A 21,958-nucleotide genomic window follows, 5' to 3' on the forward strand; every position below is an offset into this window, starting at 1 on the left:
CCAGCTGATGTTCATTTTTAAGAATTCTATTGAGAGTTTCAGTGTATGGGAGCCTCCAATCAAATTGTAAGGTGGACACAACATTCGCAACTGCTAGGGCATAGAAAATTTAGGAGAGGAAAGTGCACATTGCCTTTTTTGAAAGAAAAAGATTAAATGTATGCTTTGTCTCCCAAGCTCTCTTGATGAGGAAAAGCCCTCTTTTCTCTTTACAGCTTTAAGAGGAACATAAAGCCGTGTACTTAAATACACATTTAAACTTCCGTCACATAGCAAGCTGAAAGTTACATAAGCCTTATTTTTGAATAGACTATGCCAATCCGACAAACACTTCAGAAAAGGATTACATCTATCATTGCACCGTATGTGAAAGAATAAGACCGATTAGGGCCTAGAATTGTAACAGTTGAAGAAAGACTAAACTGGCCATAGTATACATTAATGTAAAAACACTGGGGAATTCAAACAGCAGAGGTCAACTGTAAGATTTTATGTGTGCCATCATAGAGATTCACTAATAAAGAATAAAGTTAATAATTCAAATGGCTCTGGATACACATTAGTACCACCAATTTTATTTATATAAGAAATGCCTGGTCCACTGGACGTTTCAATTTAACTCAGTAATAATTACTGCTGTTTCTTGACAGACCAGTGATATTTCCCCCATAGTTTTAAAGTACAAAAAACAGAATAGTTAGGGGAAAAAAATCTCAAGTATAAATAATGCAACCTTTAACCTACCAAGGGTCACTAAATTGTTAACACTGATTATTATAAATGATTCAATTTATTTAAACTAAAAAGCATTAAACATTTCCTCTTCCATTTGGGCCAAGGGACATGCTTAACAAAACACAAAAAAGCAACAGAAGCACAAAGTTGTATGATTTTTTCAGAAAACAAAACAAAACAAAAAAACCTCGATTCAAAAAGGGAACACATTTTGGAAGCTAGTCAGAATAAAGATGGAAGAAACTACTTTAAAAAGAAACTATTTGTCAGTTAATGGATAAAAATTTTCTAGTAACAGTAACTTTTACTGGAGTTACGACAGGGATGGGTCAAGACTTGTAATACATGGTGGAAGTGCTGATGATAGGAGTGTATTAAAGGGCAGTAACCGAATGTTTTGACTAAGCGAATGGTAACAGCTGCCCTTCCACTTATTTGTTCCTTTGTTTATAATTAAGCTGAAAATTATAGGACTAAATTTACTTTCATGAATCTGCTGGTATTGACTTTGGAATTTTCATCTGGGTCTGGGGGTTATTAAAACACATTTTACCATGTCCTGGAATTTATATTAATTTTGTTAGATAATGAAATGCTAAATTTAATGCCAACCATATTCAATAAAGTAATATCTCTTATGGTTTTCAGGCTTATTTGGATGACTAAGGAACAAAGGGAAGCAATGAGACAAAGAAGTGACAATGGGCACTGTGGACAGATCATAATAGTCTATAATTTCTAAGCAGTGTACTTTTCATGTATGACCAAGTTTAGATCCCCAAAATTTTAAAACAGGTTTTCTATGGGATGGCATGAAATCCAATGTTCATCCTTTAAAACTGCTGGGAGAAATGGCTGCCAAGGTCTTTTGTATCAACATAATATGAACGAGGAAGTATAACTTGTTCCATGCGCTCAAAAATATAGTTTCCCCATGACAGACTTTTAATTTGATCAAATTCTGGCTAAAGTGGTTGAACCCAGAAGAAAAACTATCTAGTGAGGGCACACAGAGCCTCTGAAATAGCTCTGTCTTCTGATTCAGAGCTAGTAAAGGTCACGCTACAGGGACCATACATGTGGATGCATAATAAGGCATAGCTTCAGCTGTTAAGGTTGAAATATGGGCCAGTGTATTCCACATCTGTTCCTTAAAAAGTTAAAAAAATTATCAGAACCTCTTCCATGAAATTCAGCCGGTGGTGTGAAGTGTGGGATTCCTTGTTACGAGAGATATGCTCAGGACTCTAAAGCAGCAGCAACTTAAGAAGTTAGCAATGAAACTTTGGCTTAAAATAAAAACAAAGAAAAGAAAAGGTCAAACTGGTGCAAGTTGTCTCCTGAAAGAGGTATGTGGGACTGACCCTCATAAATGTCATCCAACGTAAGTTTCCCCTGCCTTCTTTTACTGTTATCACCTTCATTGCACAGGAGTTATATCATTCTGTATGGTTAAGTTTCATAAATAATGCGAAAACTATGTGTAACAAATACATCATATTTCCCACCCACCCAGCAACCCTTCCCAAAATAAGAAAAGTTACATCAAATTAAAAAGTAGCTTCATGAATGAAGGTACTGCTTTAAGTTGCACTTTTCCTGCAAGTGCGGCCAGTGCCTTTGCGCTGGGTATGAAGGAAAGAAAAAAATTCTCCACATAAACTGACAAAAAATTTAAAAACCAATGTCCGGTTTCAACCAGTCAAAACCGGGCCGAGCGGAAGCCGAGATATCTCAGTACCGTCCCATCAGAGGGTCCTTGCAATGCCTGTTCTTCATCCTGATAGGTATCTATGTCCTTGTGATTGTAAACAATCCATAAGATACTATGTTTTGTTTCTTAAAACATCCTCTGATTGGCAAATGAAGTAAATATTTGTTTTAAAAATAGAAAATTAAAATTAAACCAGAAGAAAAGAAAAGAAACACAGTGAGCTTGTTTGGAGTCCATAGGATCCGATCCGGAAGAGCTCGGAAAATGTGTTATGTGTTTTCTCCTGTTTTCGGCTGGAAAGGTACTAGAGGTTGCGTTGGTCGAGGAAAGGATTGTAGAGTAGGAAAACCAAAGACGTTAAGCTAGACTTCAGAAAATTCAAGTGTTAGCTTCATCATCTGTGTCTTCTATCAATACCTTAGTGTCACGAGCCTTGGATCTAGTGGTAACAAGGGGGACAAAAAGCACTTAGTCCATTACCCAAATATAAACACTTTCACAGTATTAGACACATTTCCAGTCTTACCATCATTAAACATACATCTAAACAGGGACTATCTGCTATACCAGATGGATTATTCTAGAGTTTCCTATTCAATTTCAGATACTATTGGAAAAACACTAAGAAACTAGATCACAACCAGAGGAAGGTAACAAGAACAATGGCAGGGTATGTGCAACGCAGAAGGTAGTGATCTGGGTTTGAGTACTGACTTTGATTTTTTTTTTTTTTTTGAGACAGAGTCTCGCTCTGTCGCCAGGCTGGAGTGCAGTGGCATAATCTCAGCTCACTGCAACCTCCGTTTCCCAGGCTCAAGCAATTCTCCTGCCTCAGCCTCCTGAGTAGCTGGGATTACAGGCATGTGCCACCACGCTTGGCGAAGTTTTGTATTTTTAGTAGAGATGGGCTTTCACCATGTTGGCCAGGCTGGTCTCGAACTCCTGACCTCAGGTAATCTGCCCGCCTTAGCCTCCCAAAGTGTTAAGATTACAGGCGTGAGTCACTGCACCTGGCCACCTGACTTTGATTTTATGATGCATCTATTTAACCCTTTGAGTGCCCGTTTCCATCAGGAATCATTCCAGCAGGAATGATAACACCGATTTCACTGAATATCACTTTCACCTCATGGAGACAGTATGCATATCAAGTGAGAACATGGATGAAAAAAGCATTAAACAAACTTAAGAAACTGGCTGGTTCCTGTAATCCCAGCTCCTTGGGAGGCTGACATAAGAGGATCGCCTTAGCCCGGGAGTTTGAGACCAGTCTGGGCATCACAGTGAGACCCTGTCTTTAAAAAAAAAAAAAAAAAAAAAAAAAGGCCAGGTATGATAGTGCACACCTGTAGCCCCATCTACTCAGGAAGCTGAGGCAGGAGGATCATTTCAGCCCAGGAGTTCAAGGCTGCAGTAAGGTATGATCACACCACTGCACTCCAGCCTAGGTGACAGACTAAGACCATGTCTCCAAAAAAAAAAAAAAAAAAAAAAACCAACCCCAAAAAAACAAATATAAGAAATTGTGATAAGGATGATGAGGATGAGATAAACCACCACTTGAGGCATACATCAGAAATCAAAAGAGTTAGCCAGCAGAAGAGAAGACCTAAGGAGAGGCATAACAGTTATTTCTCTTCAAAGAGTTGACAACATACAATGCAGAAGAGGGAGGAGACTCATTATAAGTTATGTGAGAGAGCCCAAATAGGATCAAATTGTTAAAGTTACAGTGAAATTACAGTGAAGCACATTTCAGCCCAACATAAACCATTTACCACTATAAATACCAACAATAAAATCAGGTGGCTGAGTGTGGTGGCTCTTGCCTGTAATCCTAGCACTTTGGGAGGCCAAGGAGGGAAGACTTCTTGAGGCTAGGAGTTTGAGACTAGCCTGGGCAACATAGTAAGACCCTGTCTCTATAAAAAATAAAAAATTAGCTGGGCAGAGAGGTGCAGGCATGTAGTCCCAACTACTTGGGAGGCTGAAGTGGGAGGAGTGCTTGAACCCAGGAGGTTGAAGCTGCAGTGAGTCATGATCGTGCTGCTGCATTGAGCCAACCCGGGCAACGGAGCGAGATACTGTTTCAAAAAAACAAACAAACAAAAAAACCACACACATTAAGGATATGCTAAAGGTTGCATGAGTGATAAAGTCAGTACTGAAACTCAGATCTTATTTTGGATTCCCTGCTCTCTCCGCTGTACACCAACTGTTCCATTCCTAATGTCTTACTCTTGGTGCAATCTGGTTTCCCAGAGTTTCTCCATTAAACACCTGAAATGGAACAGAATAATCTATTGCCAAAGAGCCCCTTGTTTAAGCAGAAATAGTATATGTTTAGATTGCCCTCTGCTGGCAACTAACAAGGATAATTAGACTTCAAAATCAGGAGCTCAATGAGGTCACCAATCACACTCAGCATTTTCTTCCAGCCCTTTGTGGCACTTATCTCGCTGACCCACTCAGTGCTCCCCTGCCCCAGCTTCTTCAAACTCTGCTTCCTTGGGATCACAGTACCAACCATGCTTTGTTTTGATGCTCTTCCTATTACCTCCCTGACTATTCCTGCCTCTTTTGTTTATTTTCTTTTTTTCTCTTGTCTGTGTTTGTTCCCTGGCTACTGTGGTTGAGCCAGGGATTAAGACTCAGTTCCCTGGTCTCTGCTTTTCTCTGCCTTCTTCAGAGAACTTCCAAATCTCTATTTAAAGTTCAGCAGGTTCTACTCTACTCCTCTATATCCAATGAGTTACTGATACTACCTCCTGTTTCTTACTTCCTTCAAAACATCTCCTTATGTCCTTTCTGGTCCAACAGTAAGCATCCTGATCTGAATTTTCACTGCCCCATACATTGAAGTACTGCATAGCTTTTCATCTGGCTTTCTGGCCTTGAGTTTTCCCTTGCCTAATATATCTTACACAGTGCTATTAAAACTTCCTAGGATACTACTTTCACAATGTCATTCTTCTACAAAAAAATTCTCTGTGACTCGTGGCTGGGTGCGGTGGCTCACGCCTGTAATGCCAGCACTTTGGGAGGCCAATGCGGGTGGATCACGAGGTCAGGAGATCGAGACCATCCTGGCTAACATGGTGAAACCCCATCTCTACCAAAAACACAAAAAATTAGCTGCGTGTGGTAGCGGACGCCTGTAGTCCCAGCTACTCGGGAGGCTGAGGCAGGAGAATGGCGTGAACCCAGGAGGTGCAGCTTGCAGTGAGTGGAGATTGCACCACTGCACTCCAGCCTGGGCAACAGAGCGAGACTCCACCTCAAAAAAAAAAACTTATCTGTGACTCATTCCTGCCTACAAGATCAAGTTTGCATTTTCAGCCTTTTACAAGCATACTTCATCTATTCAGCAAAATTATTCTTACTATAATTCTAGTCACATGGTTTTTTTCTGCACTTCATTTCTACCTTTATGTTTTTACTGTGTCTCTAGTCTATTCACTCCCTTATCCTTTAGAAAACCGTTCATCCTCAACCTAAGCCTCCTTCATTCCAATCTACTGTGCTATCTATTGTCTCTAAATTTCAAATGCAGTCACCATATACTGTACATTTATGGTAACTTTTAGCAACATACGTAGTCAATGACTGATAAAAATATTGTTGTAGGTATTTAATAAGAAGATAAAAATATTGTAGGTATTTAATAAGAAGATAAAAATAGTAATAGTTTATTCTTAGTAGGCTCTTTCTGTGAGGGAACTGGTCCAAGTTCTATGTAATGATGAATATAATCCACTTAACCGCCCTATAAGCAAGAACCATATTCATTTCAATTTACAGATGAGGGGCAGAAAACAGAAATTAAGTAATTTGGTCAAGGCATAGATGGCAGGATTCCTAAAGTTTATAACATAAAAATTATTTGTGTACACAACACACAGAAGAGTCAAGTATTAATAAATCACTCTCCAACAACCTTTTCCTCCAGACAGTGGATCTTTAGTGCCAAATTACTAGGTTATGCATTGATGACATTTACTCTATGTGCTCATTTAGACAGTCATAGGTTGTATCATATGGAATTGCTGCTTATTACTGTTTTTTTGTAGGTGAAAAATGGCTGAGTACTGGCAATTTCATTTGGTTCAACCTGATAGCTTTGTAGCTTACATGCTACCCAATGCTAAAACTCAAAGGAAATATGCCTCACAGAAGTAGAAGCCATACATACTGAGAAGCGAGGCGAGGCCGGCGCAGGGATATGCTCTGGTTGTACTTCCATGACCGATTCTTCTGGCGGTTTCGTACCCCATCATCCTGGTCCATCATCTGTTCTAGGAGAGTCTGATCATCTGCGTTCAGGGGGGCCACAGAGATGTCCCGCACAGCACGGAATTCACCACAGTTATTCAGATGTTCATTCTCCAGGCGGAAGAAGTTCCACACAAATCGCCTTAGCAAAATGGGGTAGATCAAAGTACTTATGAAATTGTAACATACTTCTGCTACCTGTAAACCTCCCAGGGTATCAAGTTTCCACTCATGGAAACAAAAACAAAGAATTAAGGGCTTGAATATTAAAACAGGGAAAGACGGTGTTGCGGGGAGGTGGTGGTTGGGGGGGTAAGGGAAACAAGACTAGACTACGAAAAAGGGAGGGACTCATGGAATGCAGTTTTAGAGTGCTCATTCTTTCAACTTATTTGACAAATATTTACTAAATGTCTGCCATAAGGCAATAAAGGCACAGAATGACACAAAGCCTTTTTGCCCTTATGGGGTGTAATTTCTAGTGGTGGAGACAGACAATGAGCAAGTAAACAATCAATCGGCTAATGATAAGTACTGTGAAGAAAATAAAGCAGGACAAGGGAATAGAGTATGCCATCATTAAGACTGGTTAGGGAAAGCTTCTTTGAAGACATGGCAGCTATTGAAAACCTGACTGATACAAAGAAGCAAGTCATGTAAAAATCCTGGAGGAAAGCATCCCAGGCAGAGGAAAATGGCAAGTATAAAAAGGCAAGTTGGAAACAACAGCAAGGTCAGTGGGGGCTAAGAATAAGTGAGGTTAAAATAGCAGGAGATAATGATGGATGGGTGGAAGAGGGCCCACCCACAGAGGGCCTTATAACCCATAGTTTAAATTTTAGGTCTAATGGAGAACAATGAGAGAACAACAGGAGAATAAAGTGATTTGTTTGAAAAAGGTCCTGCTGAATGGTGAAGAGATCAAAGGGAGACAAGAACAGCTGAAAACAGACCAATTAGAAGGGCTGTTGCAGCAGTCCAGAAAAGAGATGATGGTGACTTAAAGGTGGTAATAAAAGAAGTGATGAGAAGCAAACAGACAAAGGATTTATTTATAAAGATGGAGCTGACAGGACTTACTGACATGCGATGTGAGTCATCTTAGGGTTTTTGGTCTAAGGGAAAGGTGACACCATTTACTAAGATCAGACATGCAGGGCTGTTCCTGTTAGGTTAGAGCTAATCATTAGATATGGGAGAATTCAGTAGAGAGGTGGACGAGAGTCTGCAGTTCAAGGGAAAGTTTATGGCTGGAGATAGCATAAAGACAGTATTTCACATAATAGGTTTAGGAATAATACAACTAGAGGAGAGAAGAGGGCAGAAGATTAAATCCTGGAACACTCTAACACTTAAAAGTTTGCGGGGAGGAGGAAGAACCAGTAAAGGAGTGGACAAGGAATAGCTAGCGAGACAGCAGACTGTAGTTTCTGAGAAGTCAAGTGAAGAAAGTGCTTTGCTGGGAAGTAAAGTAAGGTAAATAAGTACAGAGAACTGACCAGGGGATTTAGCAAAATGGGCAGTATCATCTAAAAGCACAGGCTCTGGGAGACTGTCTAGATTCAAATCACGGCTCTACCACTTGCTAGCTGTAATGACCTTGGATGAGTTACTTAACCTATGCTTCAGTGTCATCAGTAAAAGACATGATAACAGCACTTACTTCCTAAGATTGTTGTGAGGATTTAATAAAGGTAAAAGGCTTAGAACGCTGTCAGCTACATTGTACGCACTACAATATTATTATTATAGATTATTAACAAAAGTGGTTTAGTTTGAGTATTGGGAATACATACTTGAATGAAAAAGAGAATGGGAGAGAAGTGAGAGTGGAGACAGCAAGTGCAGACTCCTCTTGAAGAGTTTTGCTATAAAGGACAGCAGAAAGATGGGCAGTAGTTGGAGAGAGAAAGCTGATCTAAAGATGGTTTTTTTTTGTTTGTTTTAATGGGATAGTACATTTGATTTAATTAGTAAGCAAATGATTTTAAAAAGAAAATCGTCATGAGGTATTTTTCTTTTTTTACTAGAATTTCTTTTAAAAAATTGATGAAGTAGCACACATGAAAGAGAAAGAAGTGGGTGGGGTAAGGTGGCAGCAGCGATGGGGAGTTCAGGTGCCAGGCCGAGGCATTCAGGAAGGTGAAGAAGGGAAGGAGCACTGGTCTGGAGAGAGCTCTGATGGCAGGTGGATTCCAGAGTCATGCTTTCTCTCTCAGGTTTATCTTTCCATTTCCAGCTTCTGTCTTATTTTAACAGGCAGTGTTTGTCCATCCTGACTTAGACGAATGTTATACACCTATCTGAAAATATCTTTATATCATCTTATTTGTGAAAGATATCTACACTGGGCAGAGTCTAGGTAAGCAGTTATTTTCTTTCAGCACATTAAAGATTTCATTTTAATAATTTCTGACTTTCACTGTTGCTGTTGAAAGTTAGTCCTTCTTTCTCTTGGCTAATTTGCGTTTTTTTAAAGATAAGCATTTCAATAGAAGTATATCACACATAAAGTATGCAAATAAAAAATGTACAGCTGAATTATCATAAAGGGACTCACTGTATAATTACCATCCAGAAATATGAAATACATTACCATACACTGAAAACCACCTTTAGGGTTCTTTCCTATGTTAACTTCCAGAGAGTTCGTTGATTTACTCTTCATACTTAGTTCTACAATCCACCTGGAATTGATTTCACACACAGTATACAGTAGGAGCTGGGAACCATTTTTTTCCATATGGATATCCAGTTGACTCAATATCATTTATTAAAGGCCCTCTTTTTCCACTGTTATGTAGCCACCTTTGTCATAAATCAAGAAGTATCAAGGTATGCACGAGTGGATTTCTTTCTGTACTCCCTATTCTGTTCCAGTGGATTGTCTATCCTTTCACCAACACCATATACTGTCTTACTCACTGTAACTATATAATCAATTTTGATATCTGACAGTAGAAGTCTTTTAACTTTGTTCTTTTCAGGATAGTCTTGGCCATTCTTGACCTTTCGTATTCCCATATAAATTACAGAACTGGCTTGTCGATTTTCCCACGTCTACACAGCTTTAATTAAACCTATTCCTAGGTATATATCTGATATATTCTGATGCTATTCAAAATGATATGGTTTTTAAAATGTTCTTTTTCTAGTTGTTATGACTGTTTTTAAAAATGACTGATCTATATTATGTTGACCTTGTATTCAGAACTGTGACATTAGATCTAATTATTTGTAAACTATTTTGAATTTTCTGTGTAACTGTCATCAGTGAATAATTATAGTTTTATTTTTTTCCTTTCCAATTCTGATAGTTCTTTTTCCTCATTGCGCTAGCTATACTTTGATGATATTAAATAAAAGTGGGAACAGCAGACACACTTGTCTCATTCTTGATTTCAAGGGAAAGTTTATAGTGTTTCACTGTTAAATATGTTCTTGATTGTGTTTTTGTAGAAAACATTTTTTTCATGAACAGGTATTGACTTTTATCAATGGCCTTTTCTACAAATATAGAGGTTCTTTTTCCCCCTTTATTCTGTTAATATAAGTGAGACAGGTTTCTTTCTTTTTTTTTTTTTTTTGAGACAGGGTCTCCCTCTGTTGCCCAGGCTGCAGTACAGTGGTGCAATCTTGGCTCACTGCAACCTCTTCCTCTTGGGTTCAAGCAATTCTCCCAACTCAGCCTCCTGAGTAGCTGAGACTACAGGCATGTGCCACTACTCCCGGCTAATTTTTGTATTTGTAGTAGAGATGGGGTTTCACCATGTTGGCCAGGCTGGTCTTGAACTCCTGACCTCAAATGATGCACTCACCTCAGCCTCCCAAAGTGCTGGGATTACAGGTGTGAACCACCGTGCCTGGCCCTGATTGATTTTTGAATGTTAAATCTTACAGTCCTAGAATGAACCTAACTTGTATTACCCTTTTTATATACTGTTGAATTCATATGCTAATATTTCATTCAGGATTTTTACAACTGTGTACATGAGACAGATTAGTTTTTATTAAAATGTCATTGTAGGCTTATATATCAAAGTTATGCTGGCTGCAGAGAACAAACTAGAAAGTGTTTCCTTTTATGCTCTTTTTTTTTCTGGAAGAGTTTTGTATAAAATTGGTTAATATTTCTTCCTCAAATATTTGAAAGAATTCCTGGGCCTGGCGTTTTCTTTGTGCAAAGTATTTTAACATGAATTTAATTTCTTTAATACAGATTTTCTATTTCTTCTTTATTGGTTTTGGCACACTGCTTTTTCAGTAATTTGTCCATTCATCTAAATTTTTAAATTTATTGATATAAAGTTGCTCGTAAGATAGGCTTACTCTTTAAATAAATGTCTTTAGGTTTTTTGATATTCATAATTTGTACTTCCTTTTCTTTTTTGCTTTATCAGTCTTAAGTACTTTATCAACAGTATTTGGCATTATTTGGCATTTTAAGGAAATTAAGTTTGGCTTTATCATTAATAATTTTCTGTATTGTGTGTTTATTTTCTGTTCCATTAATTTACGTTCTTTATATTTACTTCTACTTTCTTTTGAGATTTGCTGTTTTTTAAATCTTTCTTATTTCCTGAGCTATATACTTTTCTGATATATACATGTAAAGTTACACATTTCCTTGTAAGCATGGCCCTAGCTGCATTTTACATTTTTCTCTTTTATCACATTTTCAATTACATTCTGTTCAAAAAAAAAATTTTTTTTTTTTTTTTTTTTTTTGAGACGGAGTCTTGCTCTGTCACCCAGGCTGGAGTGCAGTGGCATGATCTTGACTCACTGCAACCTCTGCCTCCCAGGCTCAAGTGACCCTTACACCTCAGCCTCCTGAGTACCTGGGACTACAGGCGCGCACCACCATGTCCAGCTAATTTTGTATTTTTTGTAGAGATGTGTTTTGCCATGTTGCCCAGGACGGTGTCAAACCCCTGAGTTCAAGTGATCTGCCCACCTTGGCCTTCCAAAATGCTGGGATTACAGGCATAAACCATCATGCCTGGCTACTCAAAATATTTTAAAATTTGCATTACAATTTCAATTTTGACCTGGGGTTATCAGACATGTACTGCTTAATTTCTAAACATTTGGGACTTTTGAGTTATCTTTTTGTGATTATAATCCCTGCAATTTGTTGAGACTTCCTTTATGGCACAGTATAAGGTTAATTTTGGTAAATGTTCTACACGTATTTAAAAGAATATGTATTTAGTAGTTGGATGCAGTTCTCTACATATGTCATTCAGGTTTAATTAATTAACTGACCCCTTATTTATCTATCACTGAAGGAAATATGTTAAAATCTGAAATTGTAAATTTACTTGTAGCAACGCCAGCTTTTGCTTTACAAAATTTTAAGGCATTTTATTAGGTGCATACAAATTTTAATTGGCAGTCACAAGTGAATTTCAAAATCTACAGATTTGGCAAATTTCTATAGTGCAAAGGTAGTGTTAGTGCTCTGTTTATCTTGGGGCTCCTGTTTTCATTTAGATTTTGGATTATCTTGTCTGATTTTTTTTTAGAATATTTAAACACTTTTTTTTTTGAGACGGAGTTTTGCTCTTGTTGCCCAGGTTGGAGTGCAACGGTGCAGTCTTGGCTCACTGCAACCTCTGCCTCCTGGATTCAAGCGATTCTCCTGCCTCAGCCTCCCGAGTAGCTGGGATTACAGGTGCCCACCACCATGCCCAGCTAATTTTTGTATTTTTAGTAGAGACAGCGTTTCACCATGTTGGCCAGGCTGGTCTTGAACTCCTGACCTCAGGTGATCCGCCAGCCTCGGCCTCCCAAAGTGTTGGGATTACAGGAGTGAGCCACTGCACCTGGCCAGATTTAAACACATTTTATCTTAGCGTTTTTATTGTTTTCAGTGAGAAGGCCGGGCTGAATAACCCAGACTGCCAAATTGCAAAAAATGATTGATTTCTGTTTTAAGCCATTTTACCTCCCAATTTCCACTTATCCTTTCAATGGAACCCCCTTCTAAAGAAGCTTTTAAGTCATCATCAATGGTTATTTTAACTTTGTAAGAATTAACCTCTGGGCCGGACACAGTAGCTCACGCCTGTAATCCCAGCACTTTGGGAGGCCGAGGTGGGTGGATCAACTGAGGTCAAGAGTTCGAGATCAGCCTGGCCAACATGGTTTTCCAATTCTAAGGCTGAGGAGAAATTTGAGAAAAGTTGGAAAATTAAAGGTTTTCAAGTACAAGTTATAATAAATTCTAATTTGTAAGTACTGGGTGTCTTTTAGGTTAAAAAGAATCTTTAATAAACTTTTCAGTAGTTTGCTTACCGGAAAACCTCAAGTGGGGCAAAGACAGTAGCAATGATGTCCCCAGAATGAGGCAACAAAGTTGTAGAGGTAATCGAGATTTGGATAGTCCAAGCAAAGCGCAGAATCACATCCTCTATTATGGCACAGTAGTAGTAGGCCTGAGAAATAATAAACAAATTGAGTATGTTTCCTATCACGTTTCTCATAAATAGGCATACCAATGAGCACATGTTCTACAAACAAGACTCACACATGTCCTACGAATAAGCACAGATTCAAGAGGAAAGTTGTATTTTATTTTGCAGAGAAGTACACATTATATTTTAGAATGATTTCTACCAATTTAGTTTTTTCTTAAATGGTATAATATCCAGTATGAAGTATTACTGAATTTGAGTAATCATTAACAAATATATTTCACTGCCATACTGTATACCAGGCTTTCTTCTAGGGCCCAGAAATATAAACTGGTTAAGATCCTTGATTGATTGAGATTACATTCTAACAGGTACAGTAGACTTAATAGCTAATATCAGAAAAGATTAGCAGATTTATTCACTGTGTTATTTGTACTTTTATTCTCCATTTGCCTTACCCTGTATTTGAAGAAAGTTTTGCCTTGCTTTTTGATGTGAATGAAATTAAGCTTGGATTTCACAACCGTGGTTGAATTTAAGAAATGTTCTATTTTTACATGGGGAAGACGGTGCTCAAGTAATACTTGCAGGTACTAGCACCCAGGATTTAGGAGTCCCGTCCAGTTTTAGCTACACGAAAGTCTTAAGTACACAAATTGCCAATAGAGCAGAACTATATAATTCATAGATTTACTTATTATTAATCTCAAGGAAATCAGCTCTTTAAATATATGTATTTAAAGAATGTGAAATTTTTGGGAAGGGGAACTACTATGTATTAAGCCATAATATTTATTTTACTTAAAAAATTTTTAAACAAAGTAATACTAGTCATTGTGAGAATGCTATTCTAAAAAAAAAAAAAAAAGTCCCCTGGCCACCTTTTCTTTCCATCCCTAGAGACCGAACATTTTCAAAATTTGTAGCTACTTCTTCTACTTAGCCTCCATGTATTAAAATAATATGTGTATAGTGTTATATCTTGATTACTCAATTTTAGATATTATTCACTGACTGATGATTATGATAAATTTAATGAGGATTATTATGAGGATTTTAACACATTCACATGGCTCACTGTTCCCTCTCCTTCCTTGCAATATAGTGATAATGCAATTTTTGGGTAAATCCACATTCACTTTATTATTAGGCTTAACTGAAGAACTGCAATTTCATGTGCCTTTCAGAGTCAGTCTTAAGCTATTCACCATTGACCAATGTGGAAACTGATGTCACCAAAAATGTGGAAGTCGTTCGGGAGGAATACACTTATCTTTGAGGTCAAGAGACACAGAAAAGTTAAGTGTGAATATAAAGATGACGAAAATTGTTCCTGGACCTGGGATGTGGTGCTTAATATTACGCATTCCTAAGAACTGATTTTAAGAACTGTTAATCTCTAAGAACTGATTTTAAGGTTCATATACCTGTGTTCTAAATTTTTAATGAAGCTCCACTGGATTCCACACTTTTCAAGCTGGATGAATTTTATTCCAACTATCTGCCTTTTGTTTTAGTTTTTTGTTTTTGTTTTTTTTTTTAAGACAGGGTCTTGCTCCATCGCCCAGGCTGGAGTACAGTGGCATGAACATAGCTCACTGCAGTCTTAAACTCCTGGGCTCAAGTGATCCTCCTGCTTCAGCATCCCGAGTAGCTGGGGCTACAGGCGTGTGCCACCACATCCAGTTATTTTTATTTTATTTTATTTTATTTTATTTTATTTTATTTTAGTAGAGTCAGTGTCTCACACTATGATGCCTAGGCTGGTCTGGAACTCAAGCAATTCTTCTGTCCTGGCTTCCCAAAGTGCTGGGATTACAGGTGTGAGCCACCACGTCTGGCCAGTATTTTTTAAAATTAAAGGAATGTGGTGATCCAGCAGAACATCTTTCTTATAAGTTTGCAAGTTATAATGTAGGAAAGTATTTATTTTCTTTTTTAGAGTCATGAAAATATGTAACAACAAAGAAACTGAGTGAAAAATTATATTCACTAATTTTATTACCTAGAAATCACTATGTTAGAACTATTTAAAAGCGGGAATGGATCAACATTTATATAAAGATACAAACAATTTATCTAAGCAATTATCATAATAAGAAACAAATGTTTTGGGAGGCCAAGGCAGGCGGATCATGAGGTCAGGAGATCGAGACCACCCTGGCTAACACGGTGAAACCCCGTCTCTACTAAAACTACAAAAAATTAACCGGACGTGGTGGCGGGCGCCTGTAGTCCTAGCTACTTGGGAGGCTGAGGTAGGAGAATGGTGTGAACCTGGGAGGTGGAGCTGGCAGTGAGCCGAGATCGTGCCACTGCACTCTAGCCTGGGTGACAGAGCAAGACTCTGTCTCAAAAAAAAAAAAAAAAAAAAAAGAAACAAATGTTTTATAGCTCTCAGAGGGCAAGAACAATGTAAACAGAAATAAAACACACATATTTGGTGAGCACAAAAGGGCCATTTTTAACTGAGCTCCTATCTACTCTCTGATTATTAATTTTCTTTTCAAATTAGATTTATAAAAATATGTCTAATATCTTGGTCATATATTCTAATTTTTCACATTGGGGGTATTGCTATGGTTTAGGTAAAAAAGATCACTGTCAAGAACTGTCCCCCTTTCCCCTTTATTTGTTCACCTGAAGTTACTCTACATATCATTCTTTGAATTCACCATTCCTCACACCTGAAAATGGCCTTCCCTACTTACCAATTGAATATTACACATCCATACACTTTCCCAAATACAATTTTAAGGTACTAGTGACATGCTGATAGAGTATAAAATGTTAGTGACCTAATCTACACTTCCCTCTCCATCACAGAATTTTAGACTAGGAAAAGACCAAGAGATAATCTAGTTTAACATACTTACCTCATAAACAAGAATCCACTATAGTCTGGTTGCAGACAATTATATAGCCAGTTAGTGAAAGAGCTGGGATTAGAATTTACATTCACATTCAGGATTACCAGTTCATTGTTTAATTTCTTCCAAGGTCTAATCATGGTATTTATCCTTTACTAAAATATCTGAGTATAGATATTTTTGATTTTTTGACTTAATTCAGCCCCTCTTGTCTTTTTATTAATACATAGAAGAAATCCTAAAATAATTCCTAAAGAATTATTCCTGAAGAATTATCTATGTTTTCTGATTGAAATGGCACTTGATTTTAACAAATATTAGATGAAATAAATGAAAGGAGAAGTCTTCTTGATGCAATCAAGCAGAGTCAGCCACTCCTTCTCCTTTGTCTTTTCATGACACTTTTCATTTAGTCAAGTATTTATTCATTCATCCCAGAAACATTAAGTCTACTATATACCAGGAATTACGCTGGGAAGTGAAGAATATGGACACCTAAGCACATTATTATAATACAATGTGATAACTGCTATAATGGTAGTTTATATAGGGTAAAAAAAGATTAAGATGAATAGCTGACTATGCTAGGAAAAATAAAGAAAGGCTTCTTGGAGAAAGTAACACTTAAACTGACTTTTAAAGAGGAGGAACAGGTGTTTACAAAGCAGACGAGAGAGAGTGTTTCAGACTGAGGGCATTCCATGTTCAAAAACAAATCATAAACTACAGTAAGTTATTTATTCTTCTATTCCAGTCTTTATCGCATTGTATTGCAATTTGTTTACTTATCTGAACATAGTTTACTGCTTTCCTTGAGAATGAGAATTTTACTTTGTTTTGATTTCCTATAGTACCTAGCATATAGTAAACATCTAATATATTTTTGCTGACCGAATGAATTAGTATTTTTGTTAATTATTTTTCTAATTATATTAGACTAATATAATTAGAGGTTGGGTCTGTACTGCAACAGGATTAGCTAGTGGTATACCTAAGTTTGTTCTTTTAAACAAACACTCTTTATACATACTTTTTGGGGGTATACAATCTCTTCCCGGAGGAAAGTGTTCTCTCCAGCATTCTTATCGAAGAGACCCCAGTCCATCTTGAGATCCCAGATGAGGGTATAGCAGGAACTGATGATATAAAAGACAATCCACAGGTAAAAGAACACCATAGTGTCCGAGTGACCTCGTTCTGAAGAAAGAAGAGGGAAACAGAAAAGATAAAATTACTACATTTAAGTAAAATTTTTCATTAATAACACTAATTAAAACAGATTCTTAAAATAGCTCCATAAGAAAGCAAAGCTTTAAACAGATCGTAGGAAGATCACTGTCTAACAAAGGTTAAATAATAAATATGATTTCCCTGAGGTCCAAAGCAATCATCAAACATTTATTGAATACATAACACTTACACAAATGTATACAAGTTTTGGAGGCTCTATGCTGAATACATAAAAATCTGTATAATTGCAATGAAGGCGTCGAATGTTACAAAAGATGCAATTTTAACTTTTGCCATCAGGTGGCAGCCTAGTGCAAAATATGAAAAAGATTCCTGAAACACTACTAACAAGGAATGTGCATTTGCTTCAAGAAATTCTCGGATTGTTTTTACTTTAGAACATTTCCTTCATACACTTAGATGTTGTCCATACTTATCATGATGGCAACCAGATAATTCTAAGTCTAGATAAAATGCCCGAAAACAACAGAGTGATAAGGATTTTACCCTTAAGGATATGTATGAAAGCAAATTTCTCTCAAGTCACAAAGCAAAGTATGATATTTTAGCTTTTCTTAGAGGGTGTTTATTGATACAAAGGCCTAATTTGCTGGGAACACTATAAAGTAACTTTTGGCTTTATGCTGAAAATACTTATAAGGCACACTAAATGAGAATAATGATTCACAAATATAGTTATACAATTTAATCATTTCTGCTTCATATACTATCTAATGAAATTCTTCTTTGGTAAGCTCTAGAGTCCATTGTGAAATGTCTCTAGGTGTGCTATAGGTATATAACTACTAATATGGTTCTGCATCACCAGGAAAAAAAGGCGTACAAATCTAATTCAAAAAAGTTTAAATTTTGGTCAGTTTCTCAAAGATATAGAAAGCGAAGGATATACCATGCATCGTTCATAATTTTTTTCTGTTAAAATAAGCAAGTGTTTATTAACCACTTTTAGGTTATATTAATGTGTTAAGTACAGTATGATTTAAAGGCACCCCTTAGAAGTTTATAATCTAGAGAGTGAAACATTCATTCATTATAAATTGATAAATTTGAGCTCAAAATGAAGTATAAACAAAGGGCTATGAGAGCACCAAGGCAAATGGGAATGTTTCCAACAGTAGGAAGTAAGAGAAAGCAGCATTTGAGTTATTTCTAGAAGGATAAATAAACAGTATTGCAAAAGTCAGGCAGATAAGGTGAGGTCATTCAAGGCTGAAGGAAGATACTGAGAAGGCAGATAATGAGACGGTGGGGGGAAGTACAGGTGTGTTTGAGAAGCTACAAGTTATCTACATCTAGTGTAGGTGACATATAGAAGATGTGAGAGAAATGGTATGATTTAAAATGAGGCTGAAAAAGACTCATCTGGGTCTGACTGTGGAACGCCTTCGTGGACTTTAGGATCAGATCTGTATTTTAGAAAAACAACTGGTTGGCAAATTACTTGCAATCAATTAGTTAAAAAAAAAATAGTTGCCTTGGAGCTTCAGTGTTGTGTGAACATCAGTTCTCATCAGCTCATGAGAGCCAACTGTTAAATTTTCAGAAACTCTGGAAGCTGGTTGTCAAACTCAGTCATTATTAAAAATTAACTTATGTAACTTTATAAATAGCTATATTAAAACAAAGAACACATACTCAAAATTCATTACTTTTTAATTATTTTATTAATTCTTGCTTTTATTCTCGAGGTTGGATGTATTTATTGTACTTGCATGATGGAAATACTGTATAATGCTGTGCTACTGTACATCTTTTCCTCACTCCACATTCAGTGTTATCATCTTAGTAGCTTGAAATTGGCTATAGTGGAAGTATTTACACCGTGGAAATCAGCAAACACTAGGAATCAATGCTCCTTATCCCCACTTCCACCCAAGAGCTGGTTTGTTGAACATATACTAGCACATCACTGTTTAGCTGCTTCTCTTTGAAAGGCAGTGGTAGGGAAAGAAATTGGTATTTCTTTCAATGGTCCACATGTGATTCTCATGAATAGCCCAGCTTTGATATAATCACATTTTCACATTTAAACTATTTCCACAAAAATTTTTCTTCATTAAAAACAAATTGAGCTGAATATTTATACTACAACATTATGTCATAAATTATCAACTTAAAATGCCTAAAAAATTATTTACTTATTATCTAGGTATAGTTCGTGTGTTCTGACATGTATTTATTTCATTCTATGTGCAGATATAGGGTCTAGCTGAGAAGTGTCATTCAATAATTCACATCATGGCTACATTAAAAAAGATACTACAATTCATCTACTAAGGTTCACAAAGAATAAAGCAAATTTGGCAACTTAGTAAAATTCACTCCTCATATTTTCAAAACAAGATCAACACAGAGATAAAAAGACAAGGAACTTAACTTATTTATATTTACAACACTTAAAAAAACTGAATGTGAGGTATGTGCCAGGTATTTTACAAATATTGTCTCATTTAATTTTCCTAATAATAAGCTATCGTTTTGTCTGCTAGTAAAAGGACATGAGAATAGAGTAATAGATACATTCAGTAGGAGATAACAAAATGAGTATTTCTCAAGTGAGTATAAGTGATATGGAGTCTTATTACAGAAAGCTGATTTTCTTTCTTTCTTTACTAATTACTGAAGAAATAATCAAGTGTAAATTATTACATAAAAGGAGATTGTGGAGAGGAGTAAAAATGTTACATGAAAAAGGAATTAATAATGAAACTAAAAGCAATGTGCTAATTTTCTGGTATTTCTCCTAGATTTTAAATGTAAGTCTTATCCTTAGAGTGTAATTCTTACAGTGGTACAATGGATCTGGTGTTTCTCTTTTGCAAGCCCATGTTATTTCTTTTTTTTTTTTTTAGTCACATCCTGCTCATTTTGACAAACGCAGAGTCATGTACCCATCACTACAATCAAGATACAGACCATCTCCATAACTCCAAAGAATTCCCATACACTCCATTGTAGCCCCACGGACAACCACCAGTCTGTGTTCTCTTCCGGTAGTTTTGCCTTTTTGAGACAGTCACATAAAATGGAACACTTAGTATACAGCATTTTGAGTTTGGTTGTTTTCACTTAATATATTAAAGATTCATCCATGTTGTTGCATGTATCAGTGGCTTATTTCTTTTTCTTGCTAAATAGTATTACTTTGTAAGCATGTATACAAATTGTTTATCCATTTACTTGCTGATGAACATACAGACTGTTTTCAGTTTTTGACAATTCCAAAAAAGTCACTTTACAAATATTCATACATAAGACTTTATGTAATATGTTTTCATTTCCCTTGGATAGGAGTGAGACTGTTGGGTTGTATGGTAAGTGGATGTTTAACTTTATGAAAATCTTTCAAACTGTTTTAAAGAGTTATTGTACCATTTTGCATTTTCACCAGCAATGTAAGAGAAATTTAGTTCCTCCTCTTCAACAGTATTTGATACTGTCATTAAAAAAAATTTAGCTACTCTAATAGACATTTTGTAGTATCTAGTTGTGATATTAATCTTTACTCCTGATGACTAGTGATGTCAGGCATCTTTTTATGTGTTCAATTGTCATATGTGTATCTTTTCTGGTGATGGATTTGGTAAAATATTTGGCCAAAAATTTTGAGGGGGAATTTCTTGTCTTATTATTATTGCATTGTCTGAAATTTTAAAATTTATTCTGTATTCCAGTTCTCCTTCTGATAGGTTTCCTGCAAATATTTTCTGTTAATGTGTGGCTTGTCTTTTCGTTTTCCAAACAACATTTTTGAATGTATTTATTCACAAGTTTAAAATTTTGATTAAGACAATTTTGATTAAAAACCATTTAAAAGTATCTTTCTTTTCTGAATCACGCTTTTATTTTTTATATTAGAAGTCCATATCATTTCTATGCAATTTCTATGAAACATACATGAGGACTTACTGCCTTTTAAATAAATATTCTTACAGAATATTTCAGAGTAAGTAATGTTTTATCTGATGAACTTCTTCAAACAATGATTAGCATACACTTGGTCTACAAATGCTACATTTTGGTCTCATTTTAATTACTACCATTATTTGATCTTTCCCATCTCTCAAGTGAAGAATGCCTCTCTCCCTGAAATCATCTGCCTTCATTGGTATTCAGGAGATGTCCTGGAAAGATATTATCACTTTAGGCAAGCAATTACATCTTATTCTCTCTTGGCTAACCCTGGTAGCACACTTTAGTGATATTCAGAATCACAGAAAATCAAGTCATTGCTATTCTACTCTAAGCTTCTATCCATTATACGCCTGCCACATTCGAAGCATAATTCATATTGGACATATTTATGGCAATGGTATCCATGAATTTAAAACAAATAAAAATAAAAATAAATTTCTTACAGTTTTGTACCCATAGCCATTGTGTGAATGATTAAAAAAGGAAAAGGACTAAAATACTAAAGGGACAATGTGGGAATGATTTTTTAAAAAGAGAGAAGGAAAAGTATTAAAGAGAGAAATCAGAAAAATTACATATGGAAATCAACTTGAATCATGTTTCAGGGTGGATATTTCAAAAATGAAAAATGTAGCACCACGTGAAGAGAGAAATGGAATGGTTTTCTTTTCACCTAAAACCTTTCTCTTCTGGTAATAATTTACTAGTTTGAAATAAAATAAGAAAACACAACAGACTGGACCTAGTTTTCAAAGCCCAAACCTATAAAGGTAAACTGAATT

General features: G+C 36.3%; 1 protein-coding gene across 1 annotated transcript in view; it reads right to left on the reverse strand.

Moving 5' to 3' along the window:
* Positions 1-555: 555 nt before the first annotated feature.
* The window catches only part of XPR1 (xenotropic and polytropic retrovirus receptor 1), a 245,606-nt gene continuing 224,203 nt past the window's right edge, over positions 556-21,958 (reverse strand). Inside the window, exons 12-15 of the mRNA XM_031012573.3 lie at positions 17,041-17,207; positions 13,022-13,161; positions 6,642-6,863; positions 556-2,888 (exon numbers count right to left, since the gene is read on the reverse strand). Of these exons, the coding sequence (XP_030868433.1) occupies positions 2,828-2,888; positions 6,642-6,863; positions 13,022-13,161; positions 17,041-17,207 (590 nt within the window). The 3' untranslated portion in view covers positions 556-2,827. The remainder of the gene's footprint in view (positions 2,889-6,641; positions 6,864-13,021; positions 13,162-17,040; positions 17,208-21,958) is intronic.

The sequence above is a fragment of the Gorilla gorilla genome, chromosome 1, assembly GCF_029281585.2.
Source record: "Gorilla gorilla gorilla isolate KB3781 chromosome 1, NHGRI_mGorGor1-v2.1_pri, whole genome shotgun sequence".
Taxonomy (NCBI): Eukaryota; Metazoa; Chordata; class Mammalia; order Primates; family Hominidae; genus Gorilla; species Gorilla gorilla.